The sequence below is a fragment of the Drosophila arizonae genome, chromosome 3 (assembly GCF_054131065.1).
Source record: "Drosophila arizonae isolate 15081-1271.41 chromosome 3, UAZ_ARI_1.0, whole genome shotgun sequence".
NCBI classification, from domain to species: Eukaryota; Metazoa; Arthropoda; class Insecta; order Diptera; family Drosophilidae; genus Drosophila; species Drosophila arizonae.
This window is the reverse complement of record NC_142923.1, coordinates 3,816,437-3,843,930: the sequence shown is the minus strand read 5'-3', so window position 1 is coordinate 3,843,930 and position 27,494 is coordinate 3,816,437. Positions and strand designations below refer to the sequence as shown.

Genomic DNA, 27,494 nt, shown 5'->3' with positions numbered 1-27,494 from the left:
ATGCGAAACAGTGTTGGTATTCGTACAAATACAATCTTTGTACAAATACAAATACATACAGATACAAAGAGCAATAATTTAGGGGAAAAACAAACAAATTTTATTAACTACTACTTATATTTAGATATGCCTAGATTTACCATTCAGTATGCCAACCACTTTGTCCATAACACGTGATATTTTTAGATTAATGCGCAGCACTCGAGCGAATTCATAATGATACGATTTAGGACTATGTCCGCTCAAATTCTCCTCATCGGGATTTGTTAGATGGGCGAGCAAGAAATAACATAAATGCTCCAGCTCTCCCTCAATTGCATAGAAGAGGCTTACATTGCCCGCTCGTGCCTCCGAGGCATTGAGTATCTCATGCTTTAGCGCACGTCTGAGCAATCTATCTGTATTATTGTCCAATCGATCACAAGCATGCTCATAGAACTTGGCAAATTGCTTCTCATCCTTGGCATCCATTCCCTTACTATTATTATCTATCGATGTATCTTCCTTCTCACTCGAGGTCCGCTTGTAGACAGGTTCGCCCAGTTCCCTTTGATCGATTGTGTCGCATATTATCTCAGCCATTTTATAGCGATTATGGCGCACGGCGATATGTAGAGCTGTGTAGCCATCGTCGTTCGTCTTCAGGAGCAGATTAAGATCGATTCGCAACATTAGTTGACGCAGTGACTCCAACTGGACGTTATTGATAATAGCGAGGTGAAGCGCAGTGTTGGAGTCCTCATAGATATGATTGGGTAACACGCCTGCTGTCAATATCACTTTCACAATCTCCGCATCGCAATCGTTGGTCAGAGCCAGCTGCAGGCAATCCTCGCCATCCGCGCTCACTAGTTCATTGAAGTCAACGTCGCCCTTCAGCTTGGACCAGACATAGGCTTGTCGTTGAACACCTTGAAGGTCGTCCACCAAAATAGCATCGTGAATAGGTCTGAAAGAGGAGTCAAAGTTAGAATATAATAATATATATTCAAATATACATATATAAATATATAGAACTGAGGCAAGACTTACAGCAAACCTTCGACGGATAGGATATCTGCTTTTCGGTATTCATTTTCCATGGTTGTATAGATCGTGTTTTGAATATCATTGTTAATATAATTGTCCCATCCATTGGCGAGGTCCATTATATTAACATTATTTAGATCGGCAGATAAATTGGAAAGGAAAGAGTCTCGTCGTTGCATATCTCTCTTGGCTGGACTCTCCGACCGACTGGGCGCCTGAGACAAACAAGTCAATGGATTAGTAATGGCTGTGGGATTATCACGTGATTATCGCTTACGATTGTCTCCAGCTTCTTCTTTTTGGGCACCGGGAGGGGCGTCAATTGCTTCTCCTCGCGTTCTTGTAGCGCCATTTGGGCCGCTGATCTTTTGACCACTTGTGGCACACATGTGTTACGTTTACGGCCACGTTTTCGTGGCACTTTCGCAGGTTCTGTTAATTGTGTTTTGGGGGAGTCGGGTTCGTTTTTAGCTGGTTTCACGGGTTCTTTTTGTTTCACGGGTTCTTTTTGTTTCACGGGTTCTTTTTGTTTAACACACTCATTTAAATTTGCTTTACTACTGTTAGTCTCTTTAGTCTCTAATGTTTCTGTTTGTGTTGACGCATTCACTTTTAGGCTAATTGCTTTTTGTTTTTCATTTATGGAGCACTGCTTACACTGATTGGGGTTTAAGATAGAGGACTTATCACTTCGCCCGTTGATAGCGTCGATTACACGTTGTTGCAACGCCTTATCTGGGAGACGCATTAGCAACTTGAAAATCTCTTCGTAGATGGACTGAAACGATTTTCGTTGCATATATGTATCGGTTATTACATCGGATTGCATATGCATTACACGCACATTCGCTAAATTCATTGTGGTAGCCGCTGTTGTGACAAGGTTTTGTGGTTTCTTTATCACATCTGTTGTCACAAACTTGTGCTGTGATTTCGTTAATAACACTTTCTTCATTGCTGACGTTTTGCTATATACTGCGACGTATGTAGTCTACCTCGGGGGATGTCTTGATTTCCTCTGCTGAAAATATAAAATGTTGGTTTTTCCCCAACACGCTTGCACCAAATAATCCCGATCAAGTGCATGCCAGTGTTGATTGGCACATATCGTTTCGCTCTTGGCGTTTTTCAACACTAACCATACATGGTTTTTGAGCCTATCGATGGCAATATATGGCCATATTTGAAAATATTTTAAATAATAATCACAATTTTTTAAAAGAAATTGAATTGGACCTAAAATACTAACAAAACAGTTTAAAGGAGGGCGGCAAACGTTGATTCCTTCTTCTTCGGCTTTTAGAAGCTAACGACAATCGTTCCAGTTATAATCGATAGAATTGAAGCAGGCATCTCCCTGTGAATGACAACAGCAGGCTAAGATTTTTTCCATCATTTTTTTTATTGTGCGTGTGTTCTATTGTAAAGGTAGACTCGTAACGCTTCATAATTAAGTTTATTTATTGAGATACGCTTAATGAGTGAGTTACGTGGTAATTGTTGGTAGCTAGAGCTGTGTCCACGCAGTGCACATTTATTTCGATTTAAAAGCAACTTTAGCCTCAGGTAGGCGTAAAATGGACTCGCATTCGCGCTATGGACGCAGCTTTTCAGGAGGCAATAGCACAGGAAGCGGCGGTGGGGGCGGGGTTAGTAACAGCGGCAACAATCAATACAGGCGCTACAGTCGCTCCCGTTCGCGATCCCGGTAAGCATACACCTTCTCATCTGCATGGCGTTAAAAATAGAATTATGTTTGCTAATTTATTTTTGTTGTTTTTGATGTAGTGATCGCAGCAGGGATCAGCCGGGCTACAGGCGACGTAATACGCGTTCGCGCAGTCGCGAACGTTCGCAACATTATCGCAACGCGGGCAGTGCCGACAAGGATCTGTATCGCGATTTAATCAACGAGGACTACAACGAGGACCGCGTCAGCAGCAGCAATAGCTACAACAACACCAATAGCAACAGCAACAATTATAACAATGCACGAAACAATTATCACAATCGTCGTGAGATCGATAACTATGACAGTGAACGTGAACGCGACCGGGAACGGGAGCGAGATCGGGATAGGGATCGAGATCGGGATCGGGACAGGGATCGCGAACGTGAACGAGATCGTGACCAGCGCTGGAAAAACTACGATCGGGAGCCACGTGAACGCAACTCAGACTATGAGCGGGGCATGGAGCGCAGGTAAACTAGCCTATTTGTTACACTTGATTTATTGCAAATTTACTGACAAATGTTTTCTCCTCTCTCGCTCTCGCTCTCTGTCTCCACTTTCTCTTGCTTTAGTCGCGACTATCGCTCGCATAACAATGGAAACAACAATGGCAATAGCACCGTGGCTAAAGGCGGCAGTCGTGATCGGGACAGGCGTTACGCCTCCGATGAGGATAGCTATGACAGCGATGAGAGCGACGATAGCCAATTTCGTCGCAATCACATACGCACCAGCAACGAGGCACTGCATCAAATAATCATATTTGATTTGAAAAAGCACATCACCGAGGCCGACGTAAGTAGTTGAACAGGGATCCAGATATTTGTTCCACGTGGATATGATGGAATATAGAGAATACATGATGGAAAATAGAAACTAAGTTATAATTCGAGCTGCACCAATGTCTTGAGCCTTACAGCTCAACAGCTTCCGGCCGGACACATTTAATATCTCAATTTGTTGGAGTTTTAGTTTTTAGTATCGAAATTTGTATATATTGATCTCAATAGTAGTGTAAATTCTATTATTAATCCTGTCCTGTCCGCTTGTTTGTAAGCATTTAGAATATAGAATATTGTTTCTATATCAATTATATTTAACGCTATTGTATTTATCCAATTTGTTATCCACAACATTTATAATAATTTTCTCTTATATTCCACAGATTATGAGCGCTTTGATACAAGTGAACATGGAGCCCTCTTCCATACGGCTGATACGCAAGCGACCTACAGGTGGGTTACAAACACGCACATAATTACCTTAAGAGTTAGCTTTATACGATATAGTAAGATATAAATATACACACGATGCGTAAGTAATATATAAACTGTGTTAACTCGGCAGAAGTTCACATCCAGCAGCTAAATTGATTAAAAACCATACTTGGCCTTATAAAAAAAGAGAAAAAAGACAACAAAAACATATCCTCCAAAAAATATTGAAAAACAAAGAACATATTTTGACAAAAACCATTTTGTATCTGCTTCTATCTAAAATTTAGGTGCATCACGCGGTTTCGCATTTGTCGAGTTTAATACCGTTGAGGAAGCAAAACGTTGGATGGATATAACCCAGGTATCACAACAACAAGAAACCAACTAGCAAAAAAAAAATAAAAATATAAAATTAAATATCCTAAAAAACCAAGAAAAACCCGACAATAATTGTGAAATTATGCCTTAAGTTCAGTTCAACGAAAGCCAACAACAACAACAGCTAAAAGAATACCCCAACTGCTATTTCGTATTGTATTATATAGTAGTATATATAATCTATGTACCCCAGGCCAGATTCATTTTTTGCGGACTTTTGGTTTGTCTCTGTTTTTACTTTCATTTATTTATTTCCTCTATAAAAGAGAGAGAGAGAGAGAGAGAGAAATTCTCTAAGAGAAGTTCTAGCTTCTGGGCAGCAACTGAACTTATCGCAAATATTTCAATTTATTGTGCATACGCGGGACAACAGAAACAACAAAATCAGCAACAGCAACAACTTCAGCAACAACAACAACAACAGCTACTGCAATGAACAACAAACAGCGAGCGCGCGTTTTAAGACACAGAAGCAACCTGGTGACTGTGTACTCTGTGTGCAACATTCCAAAGATCAAGCCACTAATCGTCCTCCTTCTATCTCTTTTCTCTTCCTGTCTCATTCAGGGCACCTTGGAGCTGGGCGATCAACGCGTCTCGCTGCAATACAGTCACAAGCGGATCACCGATTGGCATTGCGTTAAGGTGAGAGGGAAGCTAAAGAAGTCAAGTCTGAAACTATATAAATAAAATTCCCTATTTCTTCCAGTGTGGCGTCTTCAATTTCAAGCGGCGCTTCTCCTGTTTTCGCTGCATGGCATCGCGAGCGGAAAGCGAAAGCATTTTCTCTGGTGGCGGCGAGGGCATCGATGAAGTTAGCCCAATTCTAACCAAAAGTATAGACAGAAATCATAATTTAGAAAAGAAATTGTAATCAATAATAACCTCCCATCATTTGAATGCAGAGATCATGCTGCGGAATCTGGATGCGCTGACCAACGAGGAGAGCGTGCTAACTGCGTTGCAGAAGGTGCTGCCGAAACAGGCCAAAACAATCAGCAAGGTGCTCATCAGTCGCGATACGCTGACTCAGACTTCGCGTGGCATTTGTTACTTACATTTCGAGACTCTCGTCGATTCGATGGAGGTGCACAATGCGCTGACATCGCTGGACCCGCCGCTGCGGATCGATGATCGTGATGGTGCGTGGCTAAGCCCAGCGGCAATCAATTGCAACCAACACTTGCTTAATCTAAACTCTTATTTGTAGTCTGCATCAGCTACTGCATGGATGCAGAGAATCGTCAGCCAAAGGATGCGCAAGGAGCCAACAGCCAGGTCGGCGCCCTTCAAGGTGGCGCCTTGGACGCTATGCCGCCTACCGATGCTGGCGGCGTTTATACCTTAGCCGATGTGCCACGCCTCGCCGAGTATAGTGCCTCGCTGTATGCCTCCACGCCGGCGGAACATGCGCATTATGTGCAGTATTATACGGATTACTATATGGCCGAGATTAAGAAGGGCGGCGGTCAGTTCGGCGGCGGCGAGACCCAGTTGACGGAGGCTAATTCAGGCGCTGCGGTTGCCCTCTCCGCCATACAGCGCAAGCAGAAAAAGATGAACAGTATTGAGACGACGGCCACAGCGGCGGCCACGGCGGCCGCTCAGGCAGCTGCTGCCGTAAAGGCCACCTTTGCGGCTCAGAATGTGATTGCGCCTCGAGGAAATGATGGCAAAACGTATCGTGAGTGGATCAATTTGAATATCTATATATAGGCTAATCAAGTATGGAGCAGGCTCCAATACGTTTCACATTTGATTAGCTGTTTCTCGAGGAATTCAGTTATTCACATCGATATCTCTCCCTCTCTATAGCCACGCCCGATGTCTCGCGCTATCAGTACGACGAGACGTCTGGCTACTACTACGATCCCAGCACGGGCCTCTATTACGATGCCCACTCGCAATACTATTACAACAATGAGACGGGCGCCTATTTGTATTGGGATCAAAGACGCAGCACTTATATACTAGCCACGCCAGCCTCCACACAGGCTGCGCTGCAGGAGTCGCTGGCGCAGGAAGCCACACAAGCCGACAAGGACGAGGAGTCGAGCAAGAAGGATAAAAGCAAAGACAAAGACAACAATAAGCACGACAAGGTCAAGGTGGCCAAGAAGATTGTCAAGGACATGGAGAAGTGGGCCAAGCAATTGAATCAGAAAAAAGACTATACGGTGGTGGCCACACCACAGCCCATACTGCCAGGACGCGGCGATCCTGGCGAGGGGCCGAGCACTTCACGCGCTGCAACTGGCGCCTATGCAGACGTAGGCTTCTCTATATTGGAAAAGAAGGAGCGTGGTAAGCTGAGCGATTATGTACCAGCTGTGCCACCAATGAACAAGCTAGTAAATGCCTATGGAGGTGGCTCCGATTCGGATGAGGATAATGGAGGTGCAAGCGCAGGTGCGCAGGCTGCCGGCCCTGTCGATGAAATGGACTATGTTGACTTCCAGAAACTCACCTGTCTGCTGTGCAAGCGTGCCTTCCAATCTCACGACATACTGCAGAAGCATTTAAAAATGTCCAATTTGCATAAGGAGAATTTGGCTAAATTAAATGCGGGCAGCGCCGCCGGCGCCAGCAGCGAGGATGCAGCGAGCGCGGGCTTATCGTAAGTGTAGATACTGCCTATCGCTTATCGTGTATCGAATTCAATTTATTTATATCCGAATAGCTATCGTGATCGCGCCAAGGAGCGACGTTTAAAATACGGCGAGGGTGATCCTCCGCCACCGAATCGCAGTCGCGAGCGGTTCGAGCATGAGATCAAGAATTTACAGACGCGTCAAAAGGATTCTGGAGCAGCACCTGCCATGCCCATTAGCTCAAACAACGTGGGAAATCGCTTGCTCCAGAAAATGGGTTGGTCAGAGGGTCAAGGACTGGGACGTAAGAATCAGGGACGCACGCAGATCATAGAGGTATTTGGCAATTCCAAATAAATTTTTTCAATGTATTACAATTGGTCATTTCTGTTCATCAGGCTGAGGCTCGTTCGAATAATGTCGGTCTTGGTAACAAGAGCAGCACTTTGGCACCTGGCGACGATTACAAAACGTATATTAAGAAAATGATGAAGTCTCGCTATGAGAATGCTTAAACTCAATTAAATATTTAATATTGTTTAATCACATTTAACTACTTAAGTTTGATATGTCTATATTTCAGTTAGCTGCATACAAATTGTTTACCTCAAATTTCACAAATTTAAATATTGTCATCTACCAGTCACATTACTTAGCTGAAATAATTGTAGTTTAATAATTGTATATAATAAATATATATACATATATGAAACATTCAATGGTGTTTAATTCGAAATGATATGTATCGATAAATAGCCAGTGGCATTTCTTGCGCGAGTATTTTGTGGCTTAGATTGATATTTTCATGTTTGCGAAATGCGGTCACACTTTCTGCGGTAAATTTTGTTTACGTTTTGTGCAACACGTGTATTTATTAACTTTTCTTAATAATTGTATGTATAATTAAAACAAAACTGTGACAAATGAGTTCCAGCAAGCTACCTCCTTTGACCTACAAGGTTGTAGCCGAGTGCTCCGTGTCAAAAGCGCGCGCGGGTCTAATGACACTGAGGTAAGTGTTTTATTCAAGACTGATTTGATTGATTACTTAAGCGAATCCCTCGCAGGCACAGCGAAGTACGCACACCTGTATTTATGCCTGTGGGCACCCAAGGTACCATGAAGGGTATACTACCAGATCAGCTAATCGAACTGGACTGCCAAATATTGCTTGGAAACACTTATCACTTGGGTCTTCGGCCTGGAATTGAAACCTTGCAAAAGGCTGGAGGACTTCACAAATTCATGTCCTGGCCCAGGGCCATCCTGACGGACTCTGGCGGCTTTCAGATGGTCTCGTTGCTGCAGCTGGCGGAGATCGATGAGCATGGCGTTAACTTCCGTTCGCCCTTCGACAATACCGAATGCATGCTAACGCCCGAGCATTCGATGCAAATTCAAAATGCAATTGGAGCGGATATAATGATGCAGCTTGACGATGTGGTGAAGACGACAACGACGGGGCCGAGAGTTGAGGAGGCAATGGAGCGCACCATACGCTGGGTGGATCGCTGCATTAAGGCACACACACGCGATGACGAACAATCCCTGTTTCCTATTGTGCAGGGAGGATTGGAGATTCCTCTGAGAGAGCGCTGCGTCTCGGCGCTGATGGAGAGACAAGTGCGCGGCTTTGCAGTTGGCGGTCTGAGTGGTGGAGAGAGCAAGCACGACTTTTGGCGCATGGTGCACGTCTGCACGGATCATTTGCCCAGGGATAAGCCCCGCTATCTGATGGGCGTGGGCTTTGCCGCGGACCTGGTCGTTTGTGTTGCGCTGGGCATTGATATGTTCGATTGCGTCTTTCCCACGCGTACTGCTCGCTTTGGCTGCGCCTTAGTGGATAGAGGACAGATTAATCTGAAGCAACAGAAGTATAAGCACGATATGGAACCGATCGACAAGCAATGCAATTGCAGTACCTGCAAGAGGTATACCCGCTCCTACCTGCATCACATAGCTACCAATGAGGTCGTCTCGTGCTCGCTGCTCAGCGTTCACAATGTGGCCTATCAGCTTCGTCTGATGCGCTCTATGCGGGAGGCGGTGCAAGCAGATGCCTTTCCACAATTCGTAAAAGATTTCATGGCGCGACATTTCGGCAGCGAACCGATACCCAGCTGGATTCGAGAGGCTTTGGCTGCGGTCAATATTGAATTGCCGGCAGATGCACAAGAGCAAAGAGTGAACAGCTGATCGCCTAAAGACTTTAGACACTGGTCAGTATTTTAAATTATAATCAGCTGACTTATATGCAAACAATGTTAATACATATATATATGTATATATATATTAAAATGCGATGGTTTTAACTTTTGAGCTAAAAATAACAAAAGAGTTTTTGTCAACATTTTCCCTTGCGGAATAATGGCATTATTACCCACACTAGTATTGAATAAAAAAATACACTTAAATATTTATAATTCAAAGAGAGTATTCAATAGTCGTTTATTACATTCTATTCTCTTAATGCAAAGCTTACCTCGAATAGTCTGACGTAAAAGCTCATCGCTTACCTATGGGAAAAAGCTACCGCACACAAATGACGCATGCGAATAATCGAACGCCGCATCAAATACGATCAATTCATATACAATATGTGTACGTTATTTTCGCTTTTCTTTAAATGTAACCACACATACATATGTAAATGGCAAATTTGTATATGCGCGTGTCGCTGTGTGTGTTGTCTGCTGTTCTAATATTGCCTTCTCCTCCCCCACAAGAAACGTGCGCTTTTTTGGCTATTACTCTCTTTGTTCTTTACACTGAGCTCTCTGGCTCTCACCGTGAGAGTCTTATGTATGCGTCAGAGACGAAGATCAACGGGCATTTTCAACAGTTGCGGACACATTGGCCGATTCAGTGTGTCTCAAAGCGTCGTCGTCGTCGGTGATCGCGTGGTTGTTGTCGTTGGCGTAGTTGCGCTTTAACGGTCTTTGCAGGCGCTCAGTCTACGCATTTCAGTAAAAATACAGTTCACTCCGTCTTCCAAATCAACGCGCTAATAATAAATAAAAACAAAAATTGTCAAATTTGAAACCAACAACTACCAATTGTAAGATATTATTGTTAATTTATAGCTACAATCAATCACAATAGCTAATGCAAGTGCGTGCGTGAGTGAGTGAGTGAGAGAGCTTGATTGGCTGTTTTTGTTGCTACTGCTGGAGTTTCTTGCGTTCGGTCGTATGTGTGTGAGTCTGTGCTACGTTCTGCTGGTGTTGCCAAATGTGGTCAAAGTAAAATAACAAAAATACATATGTATGTGCATAAAGACACATACAGACACTACCTTTCATATATATGTATATATATGTATTTATTTATGTGTGTTTTTTGTGTGTATGTATTATTCATACATTGTAAAGTGCTTTTATGGCTTGAAATTTTTTGCGAGTTTTTTGTCGCATTTGTTGCGTTTGCACCTCGTTCAGTTCAAGAGCCTCCTGCTTATATTTTTATTGGATAACGATAGCAAGTCAATTTAACGGGTATTTGAACTAACCAATCCGAAAATCATTTGCAAATTAGATGAATTCAAGGCCCATTCAATAGAATTCTATCTTTGCATAGGAAAATTTAAATTTCTTCTTTTTATAATTTTTATTTTGCTTGCCATCGCTTTGCCTGTGTTTTTGAAATTTTCATGGTTTCATTTCTTTAAATAAGTTTTATTTTTAGCACATTCAGTTATTTTTGTGTATATTTTTTTCTCACAAAGTTTTTGCCTCTGTTATTCGTTTGATTATTTTTGAATATTCTTGGCGTTTCTTTGGAATATATGTGCATACACCTATACACATACACTTTATGTGTGTGCGAAGAGATTTGTGTATTTAATGTTTTGGTTACACGTAAAATATGTGGAAAAGGCCTTTAGCAGGCACTAGAAGCCGATTGGGTAGATTCCAATAAGAACTGTGAGTCTAATTGAAAACGGAATACTTTTAACCATTTCATACTGAATAACAGTGCTAACACAATATTGACAATAAAATATAAACAGTGCTTATGATGGAGCAGAATTAATTAGAATTAAAGATAAAGTGAGAAAAGAAATAACAATAAGAGTCTGCTTATAAATGTTTGTGTGTAAGGGAGAGTCACGACAAATGGCAAATTACCAATAAGAGAGTCAAATGCTGCCAATCATAATGATGATCATACATACATATACATATGCAGACTTATGCATATGCAGAGCGTCAAATCTTTACCGTTAGAAGTATATTTGTATTTTTAAATTATGACACACTAGATAGCCACACTTTGCGTGCTATCGCTATCGCTCTCTTTTACTTATGCTCTCGCAGCACTTAGCTTAACTCTTTGAACAGCTGCTGAGTGGGCGGCGCAGACGTAGGCGCTGGCCGGTGGCGTTTTTGTTGTTGTTTGTTTTTGTTGTATTTCTTGTTGTTGTCGACTTCAAAATTTGCTACACATGATTTAAATGAGCCGCTAAAGCGCTGTTCGCCGTAAATAAGCAGAGAGCGTGATATAAAGACGAAGAACAAATTAAGCGCATGCTAAACGTAAGGCATTTTCGTTAGAGAGAAACAGAAAGAAAGAGAGAGGAGAGGAAAGCACTGTATGAAGGAAATGAACTGATGAACAAATTAAGCGAATATTAATCGCAAGCCGTTTGGCAATGAAAGAGAAGAGACGATAAGAGCGAAGAGGTGAACATCATGTTAAGGAAATGAACTTTAAAGCTTTTGTCAGTTATTTATATTGATTGATTACAATTTATGGTTGCTGTTATTGACACGTTACTTCTTACACGTGCTCAAATCAAATCCACATGATTAATTAAAATTGATATTATTTTTATATTTCATTTTCATCAGGAAGCATTGATTAAAAATATAAAGTGCAAAATGTTTATATTGCCAATCAAATTATTTTTATATATATATATTTTTCGTGCTCTAAAAAAACACCAAAACTAAAAACAAGTTTTTATAGGCGTATGCAAATTTTTTGTGTCCAAAATTCCATAAATTCTTTAACAAGTTTGATGATCTTTTTCTCTGCTCTCTAAAAGATGTTCTAAACTGTTTATAGTTTCTAAAATGTAATAAAAACGTAAATTAAATTTTTTCATATTTCCAAATCTAATTGTAGATGGTGACTAAAACGTAAAGATTTGCACACATAAAATTGTTAAAGAAGGCCTTTCGAATTATGTGATTCATGTTTTCTCCAAAAATAAAGAGAAATATTATTTTTGGCCACGTGGGAGTCTGTACTATCCAAAGCTTTTACCTTTCTGTTTATGCTTAGTCATTTGTTGACTATTTATGTAACGGATTTGGGGCTTAACAAACGCCCACAGTAAAAATTTCTGGACTTCAATTTTCGCATAATAATAATTTTTATTATTTTTTAATATTTTATAAAAATATTTGTAGTAATTTTTAGCGAAACGTGGGTGAATAAACTTCACGCTGCTTGATTTTGTGTTTAGCCTAACTCAAATCAACAACCAAAAATCAGCAACAATCATCTACAACAACAACAAAAACAAAAACAAAATGTGGTTGTCAATGAATGAAGCTGTTGTTGACTTTGAATCGGAGAGCGAGAGTGAATGAAGGCATTTTGTCTGCCAATTTGAATGCGAAGCGAGTTGGTCAAGAAAGATGTAAAAAACCAAAAACAAGTTCGTTAACCTTGAAACAAGCTAAAATTGTAGTGTTGTGCAGTGCCTTAAGTGTTGACTAATGAAATTTGCAAGAGTTGTGCTCCAATAAATGTGTCAGACTTCCGTTAGCGAGATAAGACAATAAGTGAGATAATATCTATATAGATTATAATAAATGTAAACTGTGCATATAATAATGATTTTTGAAGTCAACTACTAAATATTAAATTAAGGATCGTAGAAGTAATTTTTTAAGCTTCAACTAAATATCAATAGACTGAAATAATAATGGAATAAGTTAGAGTGCTGTGAATACTACTTAGGTTTATATAAGTGATATATAATGTATTTCCTTTAAGTATATGCTCCTGGTTTTGGCTCTAAGTATTTCTCCGAAGTATTTTTAAAAGTATTTCCTCTAAGTATTTCCTCTTAGTTCTTCCTCTTTGTGTTTCGTCAAAGTATATCCTCTAAAAATTTCCTCTACGTATTTTCTCTATATATTTCCTGTAAGTATGTCTTCCAAGCATTTTCTCTAAGTCTTCAATTTTTAGCTGAACGATTATGCCCTTCCCTTCACTTTACTGCACTGCACGATTGACTCCCACCAGGCCTGGGCGACTGAAGAAGTGCTGCAGCTGCCTCCCTTTATATAGGGCGACTTTCACTCAAAGCCTTGCTCGCTCTCAAGTATTAAACCCGACGTCAGGTAGGGATCGTTGCAGTTGAGCATTAACTGACCAATGAGAACATCCTCTGCTGCTGCAAGTATTCTAGCTTCGTTTTTTTTTAATACCGAATGAATACTATAGCATACATATAGAGAGCAAAAATGATCTTCGTCTCTTGCTTTTGTTGGGCAGAGAGACAGACAGAGTTACGAACAGTTATATAGGTAAGGACGCACACATTCAAATTCAATGCATGTCATACTGTTACTTTACAGTTACTATTTAATGGTGTTTTAAAAGAATATATAAATATTTAGGGGAATAAAAACAATAAACATACTTATTTTACAAATATATAGAATAAAACCATAAATAGTTATTTATAATAATATTAATATATTAGCGGAAGATGTAAACAAAAATATGTATTTAAATATTTGTTGTATTTTGTTTTTTATTGAAAACTTTATATTGCTTCTTAAGAAGTTAAATTTTTAGCATAAATTAATAAATTAGGCTGATTAAAGCTCACATGGCTTCAAGTTTTTTTTTTTTTTTTTTTTTTTTTTTTTATATATATATATTCGTAATGGATCACTTAAGCCCCTTTCAAAATACATTTTGGTAAATCCCATAGCTATATTTTTTATTTTTGTAATATTTTGCCCCACTTTAAGCCATAAATTATTACCTTAAGCCTAATCATAAATCTACAAACATTTATTTAAATATGATACACATATAGTATTAAATATTTCATAATATATCAAGATACTTTTTGTCTTATTTAGCTCAAAATGGCTTTCATTTGCTTATGCGCTTTTGCAAAATTTATGAGCCAAGAGAAGAGGCGTTCGTTCGCTCGATCGTAAAGTGTGGATAAAAAGTAAAGCGCGGCATTATAAATCAAGTTCAATTCAATTAGAGCGCTGGCCTCATAACCTACGACAATTTATTCATAATTTTAGCTCTCGCACAGATATATCTAATAGTGTATGTGTGTGAGTGTGTGTATGCGTATATGTGTGTGCCGAGTGCGTCGAGTCTTTGTGTGCTTATATAGAAGCAGAAATTGCATATGCAAAACAAAAAAACATAAACACAGAAAAGGCAAACGTAAATAGAACATAGATATATGTTGAAGGGTTTAGTTTGCCAGAATTAACAAATATTCTAGAAATAAATGTTTATCATTTTAAAGGGATTTTAAATATAATGGTAAAGTAAAAATAAAATCAGAAGTACAAGGGATTTGAATTAGCTTTAGACAGGAAAAAAATGTTTTAAAAGTTTATTATTATTAAATAACATTATTATTTTATTGTTAACTGTTAAGTTATCTAAGGAAATTGAAGAAAAGTAAAATTAATAATTAATAAAATAATTAAAATTGTTAAAAACAAAATAAATAATAAATGAATAATAGAATCCCTAATTTTAAAATTGGTATTTAGCTTATAGATTTTAGAAATCTCTTATCTAATTATTTAACACTTACAATTTTTCATGCAATTATCAAAATATAAATATAAAATATAAATAAATTATCAAGATCTCTCTCAAAAAAAAAAAAAAAACCCGAATGCTCCACGTATTCAAAACCCCTGTCAGAACTGGCTTTATGCTTAGAGGGTAGAAAAAGTAATGAAAGCATTTCAATATGCACATTTACTTACACACAAATACATGCACATATATTTTAATATATTTTTGCCTGCCTGCCTGCATGCGCATATTCAATGGCCATAAATTGTTAAACAAATGTTATATTGTAATCAATATACAGATGCCTCTCTGTAAGCGTGTGTGTGTGCGTGTGTCAATAATTTATGCGGAAGTCTCGCCCACACAGAAACATGTTGTAATTGTCAATGTAGCAGAGGGGCTTGCGACTTGTTGGAATGAGAATGGGGGCGTGGCGCTCATACTCATATAGTATTCATATCAGCATAAATTTATATCCATGTAGCACTCATTATTTTGCACGAACAATGTTCGAATCTTGTTAATAATTCAATAAAAAAAAAACAAACGAAACGTGCGCGAAAGATTTTTCCAATTAAATTGTCAAAAGCAAAATCGAAGCATAAAAATAAAATAATAATATACACATAGAAAAGTGCTATAAAATACACAGACATTGCGTAATAATTTTCAGGAATTATTTTTGGCCATACGCAAAATTTGTTAACAAAAAAAAAAAAAAAAAAACTAAACTTTTTTATGTGGGGAAAAATTATATTTATGTTCGCGACGTGGCTGGCCTTGCCTGATAGGCCACGCCCCGACGCCCACGCTGTGAATGTGGCACAAATTTTGGCACGATTCTAGCTGATCGATAAATGCATTAAATAGATATATATCGAGTCGCAGCAATTAGTCTTTGCATATCGTTGATCGCTACCATACGAGATCGAATTTGGTATTCGATTTGAATTCAAGGCAGCAAAATTTGCTCAAATTATATATATGTATATGACTATATAATAGATATAAAATGATATGCCAAGATGAAATCAGTTAAACTGAAGGCTGGCAATTGCATTCAGTCTGAATTGTCAGCGCGTTGACATGCTGAATGTTAATGAATCGCATTCGCCAATCGCATTCGATTCGACTTGAACTTGATGAAAGCCAATTGAAACGACTATTGGATTTGCTGTGCCGCAAAATAACAAAATAACATACTTAACATATTTAGGGTAACATTTTGGTGCTCTAGCCTCAGAACTTGGGAAGATATAAATTCTCTTTGATCCTCTATGGAAAAAAGTTTAAGACACAAACGTCTTTATGAACGGGCAAAAAATTATGAATCCAATATACTCTTTTTATCTTCGTTAACAGGGTATAATAGCTTTACCGATACTAAAAGTTCTCTATTATGTTATATTAACATATATGTTGGAGTGTGTGGCGTCGCCGATAAGTACAATGACCGGCTTGTAATTTCCTCATCTTTATTTCTTAGATTCAAGCTGTGTTGCTCGTATAGCATTAGTAAAGATATATGTATCGTCAATACCAGGAGAGGCAAGTGATCAGTGGAGGGGACGAAGTACTCCGCGGGGCGCTAAGTACAGCGAACCAGTAGGAGAACTGGGTTATGTTATTAACAGAGTGCTGTTAATAACATAAGATTCTGTGTTGCGGGAGGTGCAATTCTTGTTAATGGGATCTGGCAGGGGGGGGGGGGGGCCCGAAAAGAAAGATTCTGTTTTGCATGTCATGTGAATTCTGTTATTTAAAATATGTAAACAGACTCAGAATGAATAGTATTCTTAACATTAGATTAATACGTAATTATCTGATTCATTTCTACCATATTTTCTAATACGAGTTTTATATTTGATTGATATAAATTTTAGTTATTATAGAGAACAAAAATATTTAGCTTTTCGCTTCAGTCTCTTCCTCTATTACACAAATATTTGTTCAAGTTCGTTGTTTATTTTGCTCTGTAAATTGCATGTAATTAATTTGCACATGATTTGCGCTGCTAAATGCGGCTCTATTGTTGTGGTCAACAAAATCTTCGGCTCGATATCAGATGTGATTAAGTTCTGACTATGAAATGTCTTTATAAAATCAACTGTGATTGACTGTGCCTAACCGCAGCTAGAAGAAATTATTAGATGACAGCAGATATTGTATTGCTTTAACCAGGAACAGTTCGAATGACAAACATCGGCACATATACTATATATATATGAGTGTATACATACAAATGTATGTATGTGTATACAGATGATCTGTTGTCAGTATTTAATAAAGACATTCATAAAAGTCTTTGTCAATTTGGAATTCTGGCGCATGTTTTGAACTCAATTGGACTTTCAGAGCTTTGGGTAAGGTCAATGCAAATTGCCTAGATATATGCTGAAGACATATATAAGATATATACATATAGCTATGTATGTACATTTATGTGCTTAAATTTGTGTTTATTGAAAGTGTTTGCCGGCTCTTGTGTTTATTTGTTAAATGTCTAAAAATTATTAGTTCTATATGTATTTTGCATAAGCAAATATTTAATTTAAATATATATATCTACAGACATATAGATATCTGTACTCGTCGTACGATTTTCACTAATCTTCGCGCTGTGTGTGTTGTTTTTGAGTGCTAAAATTAGCAAAACGCGTGGGCGACTTTAGCATTGAATATGGACAAGGCCTGTGACGTGCTATGAAGGCGTCTAACATAATGCTCATTGTCCGACTTATTGAAAAAAAATATATATATACGTATATTCTTGTATACTTATGCATATGTATATTTACAATTGCAGATCCAACGAGCAACACACAACAAACATGTATGTGCCATCATAGGAGGACAGTGAACATATGTTTTGGAGCAGTATCATAGCCAATAAGTAAAGCCCGGAACTGGAAATTCAAATGTATGCTTACATAGATATTTATGTATATGGACTATAGACAGATGATATACACATTTGTGAGTACTTACTTCTCAAGTTTATTTCGATTTTCGTGAGAATTTGAACAATTTACATTTTCATAGTATTTATATACATTTTTAATGTATTATAAATTTTTTTAAAAATTAATATTTAATAATTTTTTTGTAAATTTATTTTCATCGTTAAATATAATTTATTATTAAAAATGTCCTTGAATAAAAATTAAATTTTTTTTTTTTAATTTAAATGTAAATCTTAGCTAAAAAGTAAATAATTTTTAATATTATAATTATTATTAATATATATATATTTTTTCAATATTTTGAGTCAATTATCTTATATTCTCTTTCCATTTGTTACAGACTTTACAGAGCAGCGCATAGAATTAAAGAAAACACATCAGATTTATAAAGCAACACCCCCGCACACATAACTACACACACCAACACACATACACACACAATGGGCAAGGACTACTATAAGACTTTAGGCATCACAAAAACTGCCACCGATGACGAGATCAAAAAGGCCTACAGAAAATTGGCGTTACGTTATCATCCTGATAAAAATAAAGCCGCCAATGCTGAAGAGAAATTCAAAGAGATCGCCGAGGCATATGAAGTGCTCTCCGATAAAAACCAACGTGAGGTCTATGACAAGTACGGCGAGGATGGACTGAAAAGTGGAGGTAGTTAATAGAACTAGTTCAATTGTGTGATCAAATGAACTACAGATGCTGCAAGCTCCAATTAAATTCTTTTTCTATTTTTCTAGGCGCTCGTAATGGCGGCGGTGGAGGCAAAAATACATTTACATATCAGTTTCATGGCGATCCTCGGGCCACATTCACACAGTTCTTTGGCAATAGCAATCCGTTCGCATCGTTCTTCGATATGGGCGATAATCTGTTCGATAAGAATGTGTTCGATTTGGATACGGAGCCAGATTTCTTCTCATCGCCATTTGGTGGTCTGGGCTCAAGGCATGGCCTAGGCAGCGCCTTCAGGTAGTCAAAGTCTCTCCCTCTCGATATATATCGTCAAAACCATTGCTAACTTGTTGTAGGCCCTCTTTTAGATCACACTCCTTCAATGTGCACACCCCCTTCAAAAAGGAACAAAAACAGGATCCGCCCGTTGAGCATGATCTCTATGTGACGCTGGAGGAGATCTATCATGGCTGTGTTAAGAAAATGAAAATCTCACGTCGTGTCATCCAGCCCGATGGTAGCTCGAAAAAGGAGGATAAAGTCCTGCAAATATCTATTAAACCCGGCTGGAAATCGGGCACCAAAGTCACGTTCCAGAAGGAGGGCGACCAAGCGCCCGGCAAAATACCAGCAGATATTGTGTTCATCATTAGGGATAAGCCCCATTCCATGTTCAAGCGAGAGGGCAGTGATTTGCGATATACGGCGAGGCTGACACTCAAGCAGGTGAGTACAAAAGATGATAGAATTGAAGGAATATAGAAGAAGAGGAGAACAGTAGAAGAGGGGAACAAGAGCATAGCACAACAAGGGAACAGTGGAACAATAGAAGACTTCAGTAGAAGAAGAATAGTATAAGAAACAGTAGAAGTAGAACAGTAGAAGAATGGAACAAGAGGACAGCAGAACAATAGGAGAGTGGAACAGGAGAAGATTGGCACAAGAGAACAGTAGAGCACTAGAGCAGTACACTAGAACAGTAACAGTAGAGCAATAGAATATTGGAACAAGAAAACAGTAGAGCAGTAGGAGACATAGTAAAAGTAGAGTAATAGAACTGTAGGCGAGTAGAAGTATATTGTGATATAAGCTGTCAAAGAGGTGATCTGTCTTAAGAGAGTTTATCAAATATTTATAGGATCTGTTATAGGGTGTTATACTTTTTACAGACTACTCTATAATGTAACAATATCAACAAGAGCTTAATATAAAATAAGCAAGTTAATTTACTTTTTAGCTTAAAAGTGAAAAGGTATATATATTAAAATATATTTTTATGAACTGCGATCTGTAGTTGCTCAATGTCTTATAAACTTATTAAATACTTAAATAATATTGGATACCCGAGTAGCTTGGATGATGATAATTTGTATATGTTTTGCATCTAGCTCTTGAAATGCTCGAGATCCAATCAGTCATATAAGTAGACAATCGAAAGGCAGATCAAATAGAGAGATCGTATGTAAGGGAAGACCTACTTTAATGGGCTGACTGATGGCAGTCTACATCTAAAAGCCTCTTCGACTTTTATTACCAAAAAAACAAAAAAAAAAAAAAACATAATAATTATAGTTTTATGTAATTTGAATTATATTCTCTCAATGTTTCACTTCTTAGAAGTGCTAAAAAGTTTATTTAAATTTTTCCACTTAGAAGGTCAGAGTTTTTTATTTGAGAACGGCCATAAAGCACATTGCTGCTCATGTTCATGTTCATGTTAGTTGGGCAAAAGCAAGTCAAGTCAACTACCAAATCCAGTGTTAGCAGTCATAATTGAAGATATTACCAAATGCCGTCATGCAATCATAATTAAACGCGAGCCGCACGTAAAAACCGTGTCAAATATTTCTAAATAGAAATCGCAAAATGACACTTTTAATAGCTAAAGCTGCGATTCGGCCAAAAACAGGCAAACATAATTTATATAGATTTGATGAAAAGCTGAAAAATCATTTCCATGTTGGGCAGAATGGAGAACCCCAAAAATATTTACTAAATTTGTCGCACTAACAAGCAATAAAATGTTAAAAATGTCAAAAACTTGGAGAGCAACTATTTAATCTAGTTAATGCAATTAACAATTTTAACATGACTGCGCAGTGCTCAGCATGTTAGTTGAACTATGGGGCTTTAGCCATTTTGTTTTCTACTATTTTTGTAATGATTAAAGAATGATTTTTTTTTTTCTTATATAAAAATATATATAAAAATAATATATATAATTTATTTTTTATATTTTTGGTTCTGCTTGCCTTTTTTTTGGCTTCAACGCAGTTGACTGTGTAAAAATTTAACACCTCAGCTGCAGCGTCAACTGCCGAGCTGTTTATATATATATATATATATATGTATATATAGAGCTATACAAACATACAAACATATAATTCATATGTATTTATATTGAGTGTGCGTACGTGTTGGCTTGACCAACTGCTGTGCCCGCCTAATTGAAACTTGACCATGTTGACCAAATTTGACAGCCAGTTAGCCAGCCTGGCAGCCAGTTTGATCGCGTCGCTCGCGTTTATGGTAAATTTGCCATAACCATAACGCGCTTTATTCATTATAATTTAATTTAGGCGCTGGCCGGGGCTCTAATTGGGCGCCATACTGTGAGAACTCGGCCTGAGTACCGTATCATATCTTATATTTTGCAATAATGCCAGACCCAAACGGCTGACAGACAACCATAAGCTACAGTTAAGGGTCGTAATATGTCGTTCTCAATGGATTTTATGTTTTCTTATTATATTTTTTTAGATCATAACATTCAGCTGGTTAGAATGTAGCTTAAGAGTCGTTTATATAAATGGTAACACATATTCCGTTCTTTTTTGGGCGTAATTCGATATGATATAAAACAAGTGAGATTTTTGTCTGATAAACTTCATTTTGAATGACATAATTTAAACAATGTCCTAATAAATTTCCTTATTCATATATATTTTTATGTGTAAGATTATGCTTATTGACTTGAATTTATATTAGATGTTTATTTCTTATTTTGTTGTCAATTTAATATTTACAATTTATAAACAATGTTCGATAACTTAGTTATATATATATAGTTCACATTCATGAAACTTAACCTCTTCTAATTTTTTGACTTTTCGTCAATTATCTGCTAAGACTTGGAAATCTCTCCCTCTTTCACTCTCTCCTTCACTCTGCATTTTACTCTCTCTCTCACTATTCCTCTCTAGACATGTCTTTCTCTCTCTCTCTGTCTCATTCCCCCTCCCTCATTTTCGATTGGCTCTCTCCCTCATTATATTCGCTTCTTCCCATTCGTCTTCTCCAAACATCTTCAGCTTGTGATTCACACTTCGTTCTTATCTCATTATATCATTTTTAGATCGGCTGTAAAACAAGTTTTTAATAATGTAAATTATACTAACAAATAACAATTTAAATTTATTTAAAAAGAGAAGCTAACATTAAAGTATATTCCTCACTTTTTCTAACTGTTCCTACATGTTTTATCACCATCTTTCATTTTCGCTCATATGCATAAGTGAAATAATTGACATATATTTTTTTCTCAATTTAAATATTAATTCGGCTTACAAAAGTGCGCCGTAAAGCAATTAAAGCACCATATAAGTACTTGACATAATTGGCCACAGCAATATTGAATTTTTGTATTTTTTTGTTGCTGCTACGACTGTTGTTTGCTTTTGTTGAGCATTAAATTTAATATCGGCCATAAATTACATCATCGTTTACGATAAAATATCACAAAAAAAGCAAACAATTTTTAGATGACATTTAATATTTGAGTGAATCACAGCTGAAATGGGTTCATTAAAATATGGATGCACTCTCCATGGCACTGACCTACAGCATATAATTGAAATAATAGAAATATTTGATAGACTTCTGTATAAACACGAACATGTGTGTATGTATTGCAATATGTATATGTATGTGTATATAGAGTCGTGAATTTTAGATGGAATGCAAATTCAACAGCTTAATGGAAATCATAAAAATAGAAATGGAGACAAAGCTATGACCGACTGCACAATGCTCGCTCAGTGTTTCAAATGAAAATGTGAAACAACATTTAAGTATTCGATAGAGTTAAAGGGGTTAAATTTTATATTGATAATATTGAGCTTAGAATTTAACATATTAAAGAAGCACAAAAAGTTGAGTTAAAAAAAAAAAAAAAAAATTATACAGATTAAAATATTATTAAAAATAATAAATAGACAACTTTAAGCTAAAAATATTTGTTTTCAATAAAACAACTGACAAGAAAATCGTAAAACTAAATATATATACTTATTTTTAATTTTTTAACGAGTATAGACATGTCAGCAAGTCTTAATCGCCTCATAGTTAAACTATAAATTAAAATAAATAGTAATAAAAAGAACAGACGAAATATCAGACAAAACTAATATACCCCCTTAAACCCTTTTCGAGAGCGCATAAAAACAAAAATGTTGGCGCTTTGAGTGTTTGCGTCAGCATTTCGCGAATGCTGCAGCAACCCTAAAAATTGATGAATGCCAAACAACAATTGAACGTTGACTATGCGCGTTGTCCTCTCCGTCTCACTGTCCTCTCTGTCCTCTGTAACTGATGGCCAGACATCAGAAATATTTTTGTTGTCGTTTGTGCCGTTGTTGTCTGAAATGCTCACTGGCCATTGTCAATTTTGGGCTGGAGAACTTTTCGACTGCATAGAATTGGTGGCTCAATACAAAAAGCGTTCCGTCGGCTTCGTTTGCATTTTGATGACAGTCGTCAGCGTCCTTCACATTGTCAATCTATACGAAAAAATAAAGAAAACATTGAAAAAATAGAGAAAATGCAAAAAATCGGAAAGAGAAAAAAACAAAACAAAATAGAACAAGCAAATGCTTTATGACATGCTATTGAAACATAGTTGATTTGTTTTTCAAAACACTTTTGCAATTTATTTTGCAGTCGTAATTGTCTGGGCCAAGTTGCGAAATACTGGAGTTTGATGTTTGCTGTTTGTTGTTTGTCGTTTACTGTTAGCTAGACTAAGCTGTCTGAAAATATATACTGCGTAGTGCTTTGTTAAATCTAAAAATGTTTTAAATGCCTTGTGTTTTCAGTATTTTTAAAAACCCATTGACACTAAATAAAATTTTTTTGAGTTTCTTAAAACTTTTTTTTATTTTCGGTTTTTTTTTTTCAAATATTTTAATGTATAATATATATGTTATTTTTTTTGTATTTCTTTAGTTTGTATATTTAGGTAGATATTTCATTTAAATGTAGTATATTAGTTAATATTTTAATATTTTTTCTTTACTATGAAAATTAACATATAATCCTTACGATACAATATAATATATTTAATAGTGTATAATAATTTTTTTTATTTAATGTTTTTTATTTTATCTAAGTAATTTTTTAAAATTTAATTTAATTTAATTTTTTTTATTTTACTTTAGTATATTGTTTATATTTTAGTATATTTAAATATATTTTACTTTAATAATTTTTCGTGTATGCCTAACGATAAGAATACCTATAATACTTATTATTCTATTATTTACATGTATTTTTTATTTATTTATTTATTTTATTTTTTTAATTTGTTACAATTATGCGGGCTGCCTTTATCAATATTTTGAAATTCACAAAAGTATTTATATTATTTAATTTATTTTGCACTCTGAGCAGGAAGTTTTTTTCTCATTATTTTACCTTGATAAAGTTCTGTACAGTTTTTTGATGATTATTTATTTTCGAGCGATCAGAACCAGCTGCCATATTTGGCTACAGATTTGCGCCCTTATCCACAATGTGCGTATATATGTGGGTACACATGTGTATGTATGTACGAACAGTGCTCTCACAACAGCTGATCCAGTTGTAAATGAAACGCGATTCGCAATTTGTATTCCTTGTGCTCGCTTTTTTGGTTCAGGTTGAGGTTTTTATGGCTCAGCTTCCGTAAAAGGTAGCAAAGTATTTTAAGCGTTTTTCTGTTACAGATTATTGTAGTTGTTGATTTTTGTATACTTTGCCTTTAGTTTTTTCTCGCTTTTGCTTTAGTTCTGTTTTACTTTTGCTTTTTTCTGAGCTGCGTTACGACAACATTTTTAACATTTCCATTAAAAAATATCAATGCTGGCGTCGTCATCATTGTTGTTGTTGTTGTTGTAGCCGTCGTCATCAGTTTATGCTGTCATCGCTTTAAAATCACCCGACTCTCGATACTCTGTACATATATGTTTATATATATGTATGTGTGCATGCATATATTTAAATATTCATAAGGTGTGCACTTTGCTTTTGTCGCAATTTATTTATGTTCTTTTCGGTTATTTGTGCGCGTCGTTTTATGTTCTGGGCCAATTGTCCGATGCGGGTAACTGGGTATCGAATCACATACACATCAGATACATATGTCTCTGTCTGTTCTTTTGTTTGTTGTTCAGTGTATAAACACATGCAAAATGTCGGACTTTAGCTGTTAACAGTCGAAAACGAAAATGTTGTTTTTAAAAGAAAGCCGTAACTGATTTATTGCACTAGAAGTGGAAAGGAAATATTTACATTTTATATAAAAATATACGTTTTTAAATAGACAACATAAATAAAGCATATTTATGTTATTGTAAATAAATAAATATTCAATTTTGAAACATATAAAAATATTTTCACTTTATTTTGAGAGAAAAATATTTATAAATGTAAAAGAACTATGGAGCTAAATTTATAAATATTTGTATATACAAACCAAAATCTGTTAAAAAAAATTGGTTAACAAATATTAAAAAAATTATTATGATTTTTCATATATTTTGTTTAAAATTAGTTTTGCATAATATTTTCATAATTCTTTATTCAAGCTTATTTGAATAATTTTTCTTAAATATTGCATTTCTTAAATCATTTATTTATTTTTTTATTCTTTAATTATTTACTTACATAAACATGTATATATTAATTCGCCCCTATAAAATTACTATTCATAAATTTGGTTAACATATTTTTGTATTGATCAGAATTTGCTGTAATCTTGATGTAATTCAGTTAACATTCATCTAATGCACGTTAGCTATTCTGGTTAATATTAAGGAATTTCTTAATAATTCTTATCAGAATTTTCTTTACATATGTGCAAAAGGAAACTTTGCTAAATGCTCTTAACTTTAGTAAGTCGTTTGAAGGAGATGTATTGAAGCAAAAGCCACAAAGTTTTTGCCCCACTAATTAAGTAGATGACATTAATAACTTAACTCAGTGGCCAATATATACAAACATATAGATAGCCAGCCAAATCATGATTGATGGCTTTCTTTTAGTCTGGCCAATTAAACAAATCGAATGTCAGTTGAGGCCAATGAAATCGTCTGCAATGGCCAAACAAGAACCAAGGATTTGCGAGAGATAGAATGTGATTGAGGGAGTGGAGGAGTGAGGGAGTGGGAGTAAAGAAACATGTCAACAAGATGTTTAAACACGAATTAGGCACATAAAATGGAATAAAAAGGCATAAAAAGGATTTATGCAAGACACAAAGCAAACAAACACAATACAAAGACGAGAGAAAGTTTTTCGGTTTCGGGGCACGCAAGGAACATAAACAGGATTACCAGAAAAAAAAAAGATTGATAGATTTTCCATTCTGCTTCCTTTGGCTATAACAATTCGAAGGAAATTGAGTTGCTTAGCCATGATTGATAATAGTTATATATATATAATAGGTATATATATATATTTATTGATATACATTCTGTGTGTTTCTTTTCCTGTTTTTGCAGGCGCTTTGCGGCGTTGTCTTTCAAGTTCCTACAATGTCTGGCGACAAGCTGCGCATTAGCACCATGCAGGAGATCATCAAGCCGAACACTGTGAAACGCATCCAGGGCTATGGCCTGCCCTTCCCAAAAGATACGACGCGCAAGGGCGATCTGCTGGTTGCCTTCGATATACAATTTCCGGAGAAATTGACTGCCGCGCAAAAGGAGGTGCTCAGAGACATGTTATAGAACCCACATAGAAGAGATGAACAGAAGAAGAAGAAGAAATGCCGCCTTTAACCACGACACACAGCACAAAGCACGACTCACTCAACTCTGCAATCCAGTCTGCCCTCGTTTCCTGCTCTTCTGCTGTTAGTTAGTCATACTAAAACCAAATTCTTTTACCTTCACGATTGAGCATTGAATGTGTCATCAAATTCTAAAATAATTCGCGTTGCAATATTTTTACTTTTTTATATATAATAAATAAATAAAAGAAATCAAACCCCACCATCCGTCAAGCTGCAATAATAATAATAATAATAATACATAGCTGTTATATTGTCATAATTCTTAATTTATTTGTCTAAATTAAAGCTACGTATAATATTAATAATAATAATAATAATAAAAATAAAATAAAATAAACAAGAAAACGTGAAAAACAAGCGAATTGATAAAAAGAAATGTTTTTATTTCTATTTAAAAATACTACAAATAAATAAAACGAATATAATTTTTGTACAGCTTTGGAATATTTGGATATTAGATAAAAACTGTCCGTTTCTGATTTTCTAATTGAAATAATTATTGTTGAATAGTGTAATATATTTTCGTCATATCAGATCATTGGATAGTTCCCCTGCTGGGACTTAAGAATATTTACATTTAATTTCCAGAAAATGTTGTTAATGCCAGAATCAAAGTTGGACTTGATCAGAGTAAAGAGTGAAAAGTTGTGTATGAAAGGAAAAGTGGAAATTGTGTGTACGTGTGTGTGTGTGAGTGAGTGTGGTAATCGGAACGCGTTTGCCTAATTAGCTGCCATTGCCAGCAGTTGGCAGTTGTCAAAGGAACTTGGGCAGCGTAGAGCTCGTTAAGTCATTAAAACTGCATGAAGTCAAAACTTTATGGTCTGCAAAGTTTGCGTCAAAGCAGAAGTAAACCCCCTCAAAAAAAAAAAAAGAAGAACAGAAACTGAAAAAATGTTGGAAGAAAGAGCTCTGGAAAAGTGGGCAGCAAATGCAGAAGAAACCGAGCAACAACATCAAAGCCGACAAATGGTAATTCGTTTAAAAAGCAAAGCCAAGGCCGGGCCACAGACGCATTTCATTTGCAGACAATAAACTGGACAA

The 27,494-nt window shown here is 36.4% G+C and overlaps 4 protein-coding genes across 5 annotated transcripts; 3 read left to right on the top strand and 1 right to left on the bottom strand.

Annotated features, from left to right (window-relative positions):
- Window positions 1-77: 77 nt before the first annotated feature.
- Charon (charon) lies at window positions 78-2,131 on the bottom strand. The gene is made up of 3 exons (XM_018004215.2): window positions 1,307-2,131; window positions 1,033-1,244; window positions 78-949 (listed from the first exon to the last, which is right to left on the bottom strand). Exons 1-3 carry the CDS (start codon window positions 1,982-1,984, stop codon window positions 121-123), a joined length of 1,719 nt encoding a protein of 572 aa, XP_017859704.1. The 5' UTR covers window positions 1,985-2,131; the 3' UTR covers window positions 78-120.
- Window positions 2,132-2,331: 200 nt separating this feature from the next.
- Window positions 2,332-7,659, top strand: LOC108611520 (RNA-binding protein 5-A-like). The gene is made up of 13 exons (XM_089465314.1): window positions 2,332-2,522; window positions 2,596-2,737; window positions 2,818-3,231; window positions 3,334-3,556; window positions 3,927-3,996; window positions 4,266-4,339; window positions 4,924-5,001; window positions 5,066-5,192; window positions 5,262-5,498; window positions 5,567-6,040; window positions 6,172-6,973; window positions 7,037-7,283; window positions 7,346-7,659. The coding sequence occupies exons 1-13, from the start codon at window positions 2,507-2,509 to the stop codon at window positions 7,460-7,462; spliced, it is 3,021 nt and encodes a 1,006-aa protein (XP_089321440.1). The 5' UTR covers window positions 2,332-2,506; the 3' UTR covers window positions 7,463-7,659.
- A 78-nt stretch (window positions 7,660-7,737) lies between these two features.
- Window positions 7,738-17,694, top strand: Tgt (tRNA-guanine transglycosylase). Its single transcript, XM_089465319.1, has 3 exons — window positions 7,738-7,959; window positions 8,015-9,166; window positions 17,557-17,694. The coding sequence occupies exons 1-2, from the start codon at window positions 7,871-7,873 to the stop codon at window positions 9,141-9,143; spliced, it is 1,218 nt and encodes a 405-aa protein (XP_089321445.1). The 5' UTR covers window positions 7,738-7,870; the 3' UTR covers window positions 9,144-9,166; window positions 17,557-17,694.
- Window positions 17,585-26,812, top strand: LOC108611523 (dnaJ protein homolog 1). Of its 2 annotated transcripts, none has more exons than XM_089465321.1 (5): window positions 17,585-17,726; window positions 18,054-18,379; window positions 18,466-18,697; window positions 18,769-19,126; window positions 26,158-26,812. In XM_089465321.1, exons 2-5 carry the CDS (start codon window positions 18,154-18,156, stop codon window positions 26,383-26,385), a joined length of 1,044 nt encoding a protein of 347 aa, XP_089321447.1. In that variant the 5' UTR covers window positions 17,585-17,726; window positions 18,054-18,153; the 3' UTR covers window positions 26,386-26,812. The 2 variants fall into 2 exon arrangements, with proteins under 2 accessions (XP_089321447.1, XP_089321446.1); XM_089465320.1 differs by having other exon boundaries at window positions 18,757-19,126.
- Window positions 26,813-27,494: the final 682 nt, after the last annotated feature.

What these genes read in the sequence shown, in the direction of transcription:
- Charon (XM_018004215.2), bottom strand. Translation starts at nt 1,984, where the DNA reads ATGAAGAAAGTGTTATTAACGAAATCACAGCACAAGTTTGTGACAACA. An exon ending in AGAAGAAGCTGGAGACAATC is followed by an intron (nt 1,245 to 1,306) that starts GTAAGCGATAAT and finishes TGTTTGTCTCAG; the next exon opens with GCGCCCAGTCGGTCGGAGAG. An exon ending in CTATCCGTCGAAGGTTTGCT is followed by an intron (nt 950 to 1,032) that starts GTAAGTCTTGCC and finishes CTCCTCTTTCAG; the next exon opens with ACCTATTCACGATGCTATTT.
- LOC108611520 (XM_089465314.1), top strand. An exon ending in CGCTCCCGTTCGCGATCCCG is followed by an intron (nt 2,738 to 2,817) that starts GTAAGCATACAC and finishes TTTTTGATGTAG; the next exon opens with TGATCGCAGCAGGGATCAGC. An exon ending in AGCACATCACCGAGGCCGAC is followed by an intron (nt 3,557 to 3,926) that starts GTAAGTAGTTGA and finishes TATATTCCACAG; the next exon opens with ATTATGAGCGCTTTGATACA.
- Tgt (XM_089465319.1), top strand. Translation starts at nt 7,871, where the DNA reads ATGAGTTCCAGCAAGCTACCTCCTTTGACCTACAAGGTTGTAGCCGAG. An exon ending in GCGGGTCTAATGACACTGAG is followed by an intron (nt 7,960 to 8,014) that starts GTAAGTGTTTTA and finishes AATCCCTCGCAG; the next exon opens with GCACAGCGAAGTACGCACAC.
- LOC108611523 (XM_089465320.1), top strand. Translation starts at nt 18,154, where the DNA reads ATGGGCAAGGACTACTATAAGACTTTAGGCATCACAAAAACTGCCACC. An exon ending in GGATGGACTGAAAAGTGGAG is followed by an intron (nt 18,380 to 18,465) that starts GTAGTTAATAGA and finishes CTATTTTTCTAG; the next exon opens with GCGCTCGTAATGGCGGCGGT. An exon ending in CGAGGCTGACACTCAAGCAG is followed by an intron (nt 19,127 to 26,157) that starts GTGAGTACAAAA and finishes CTGTTTTTGCAG; the next exon opens with GCGCTTTGCGGCGTTGTCTT.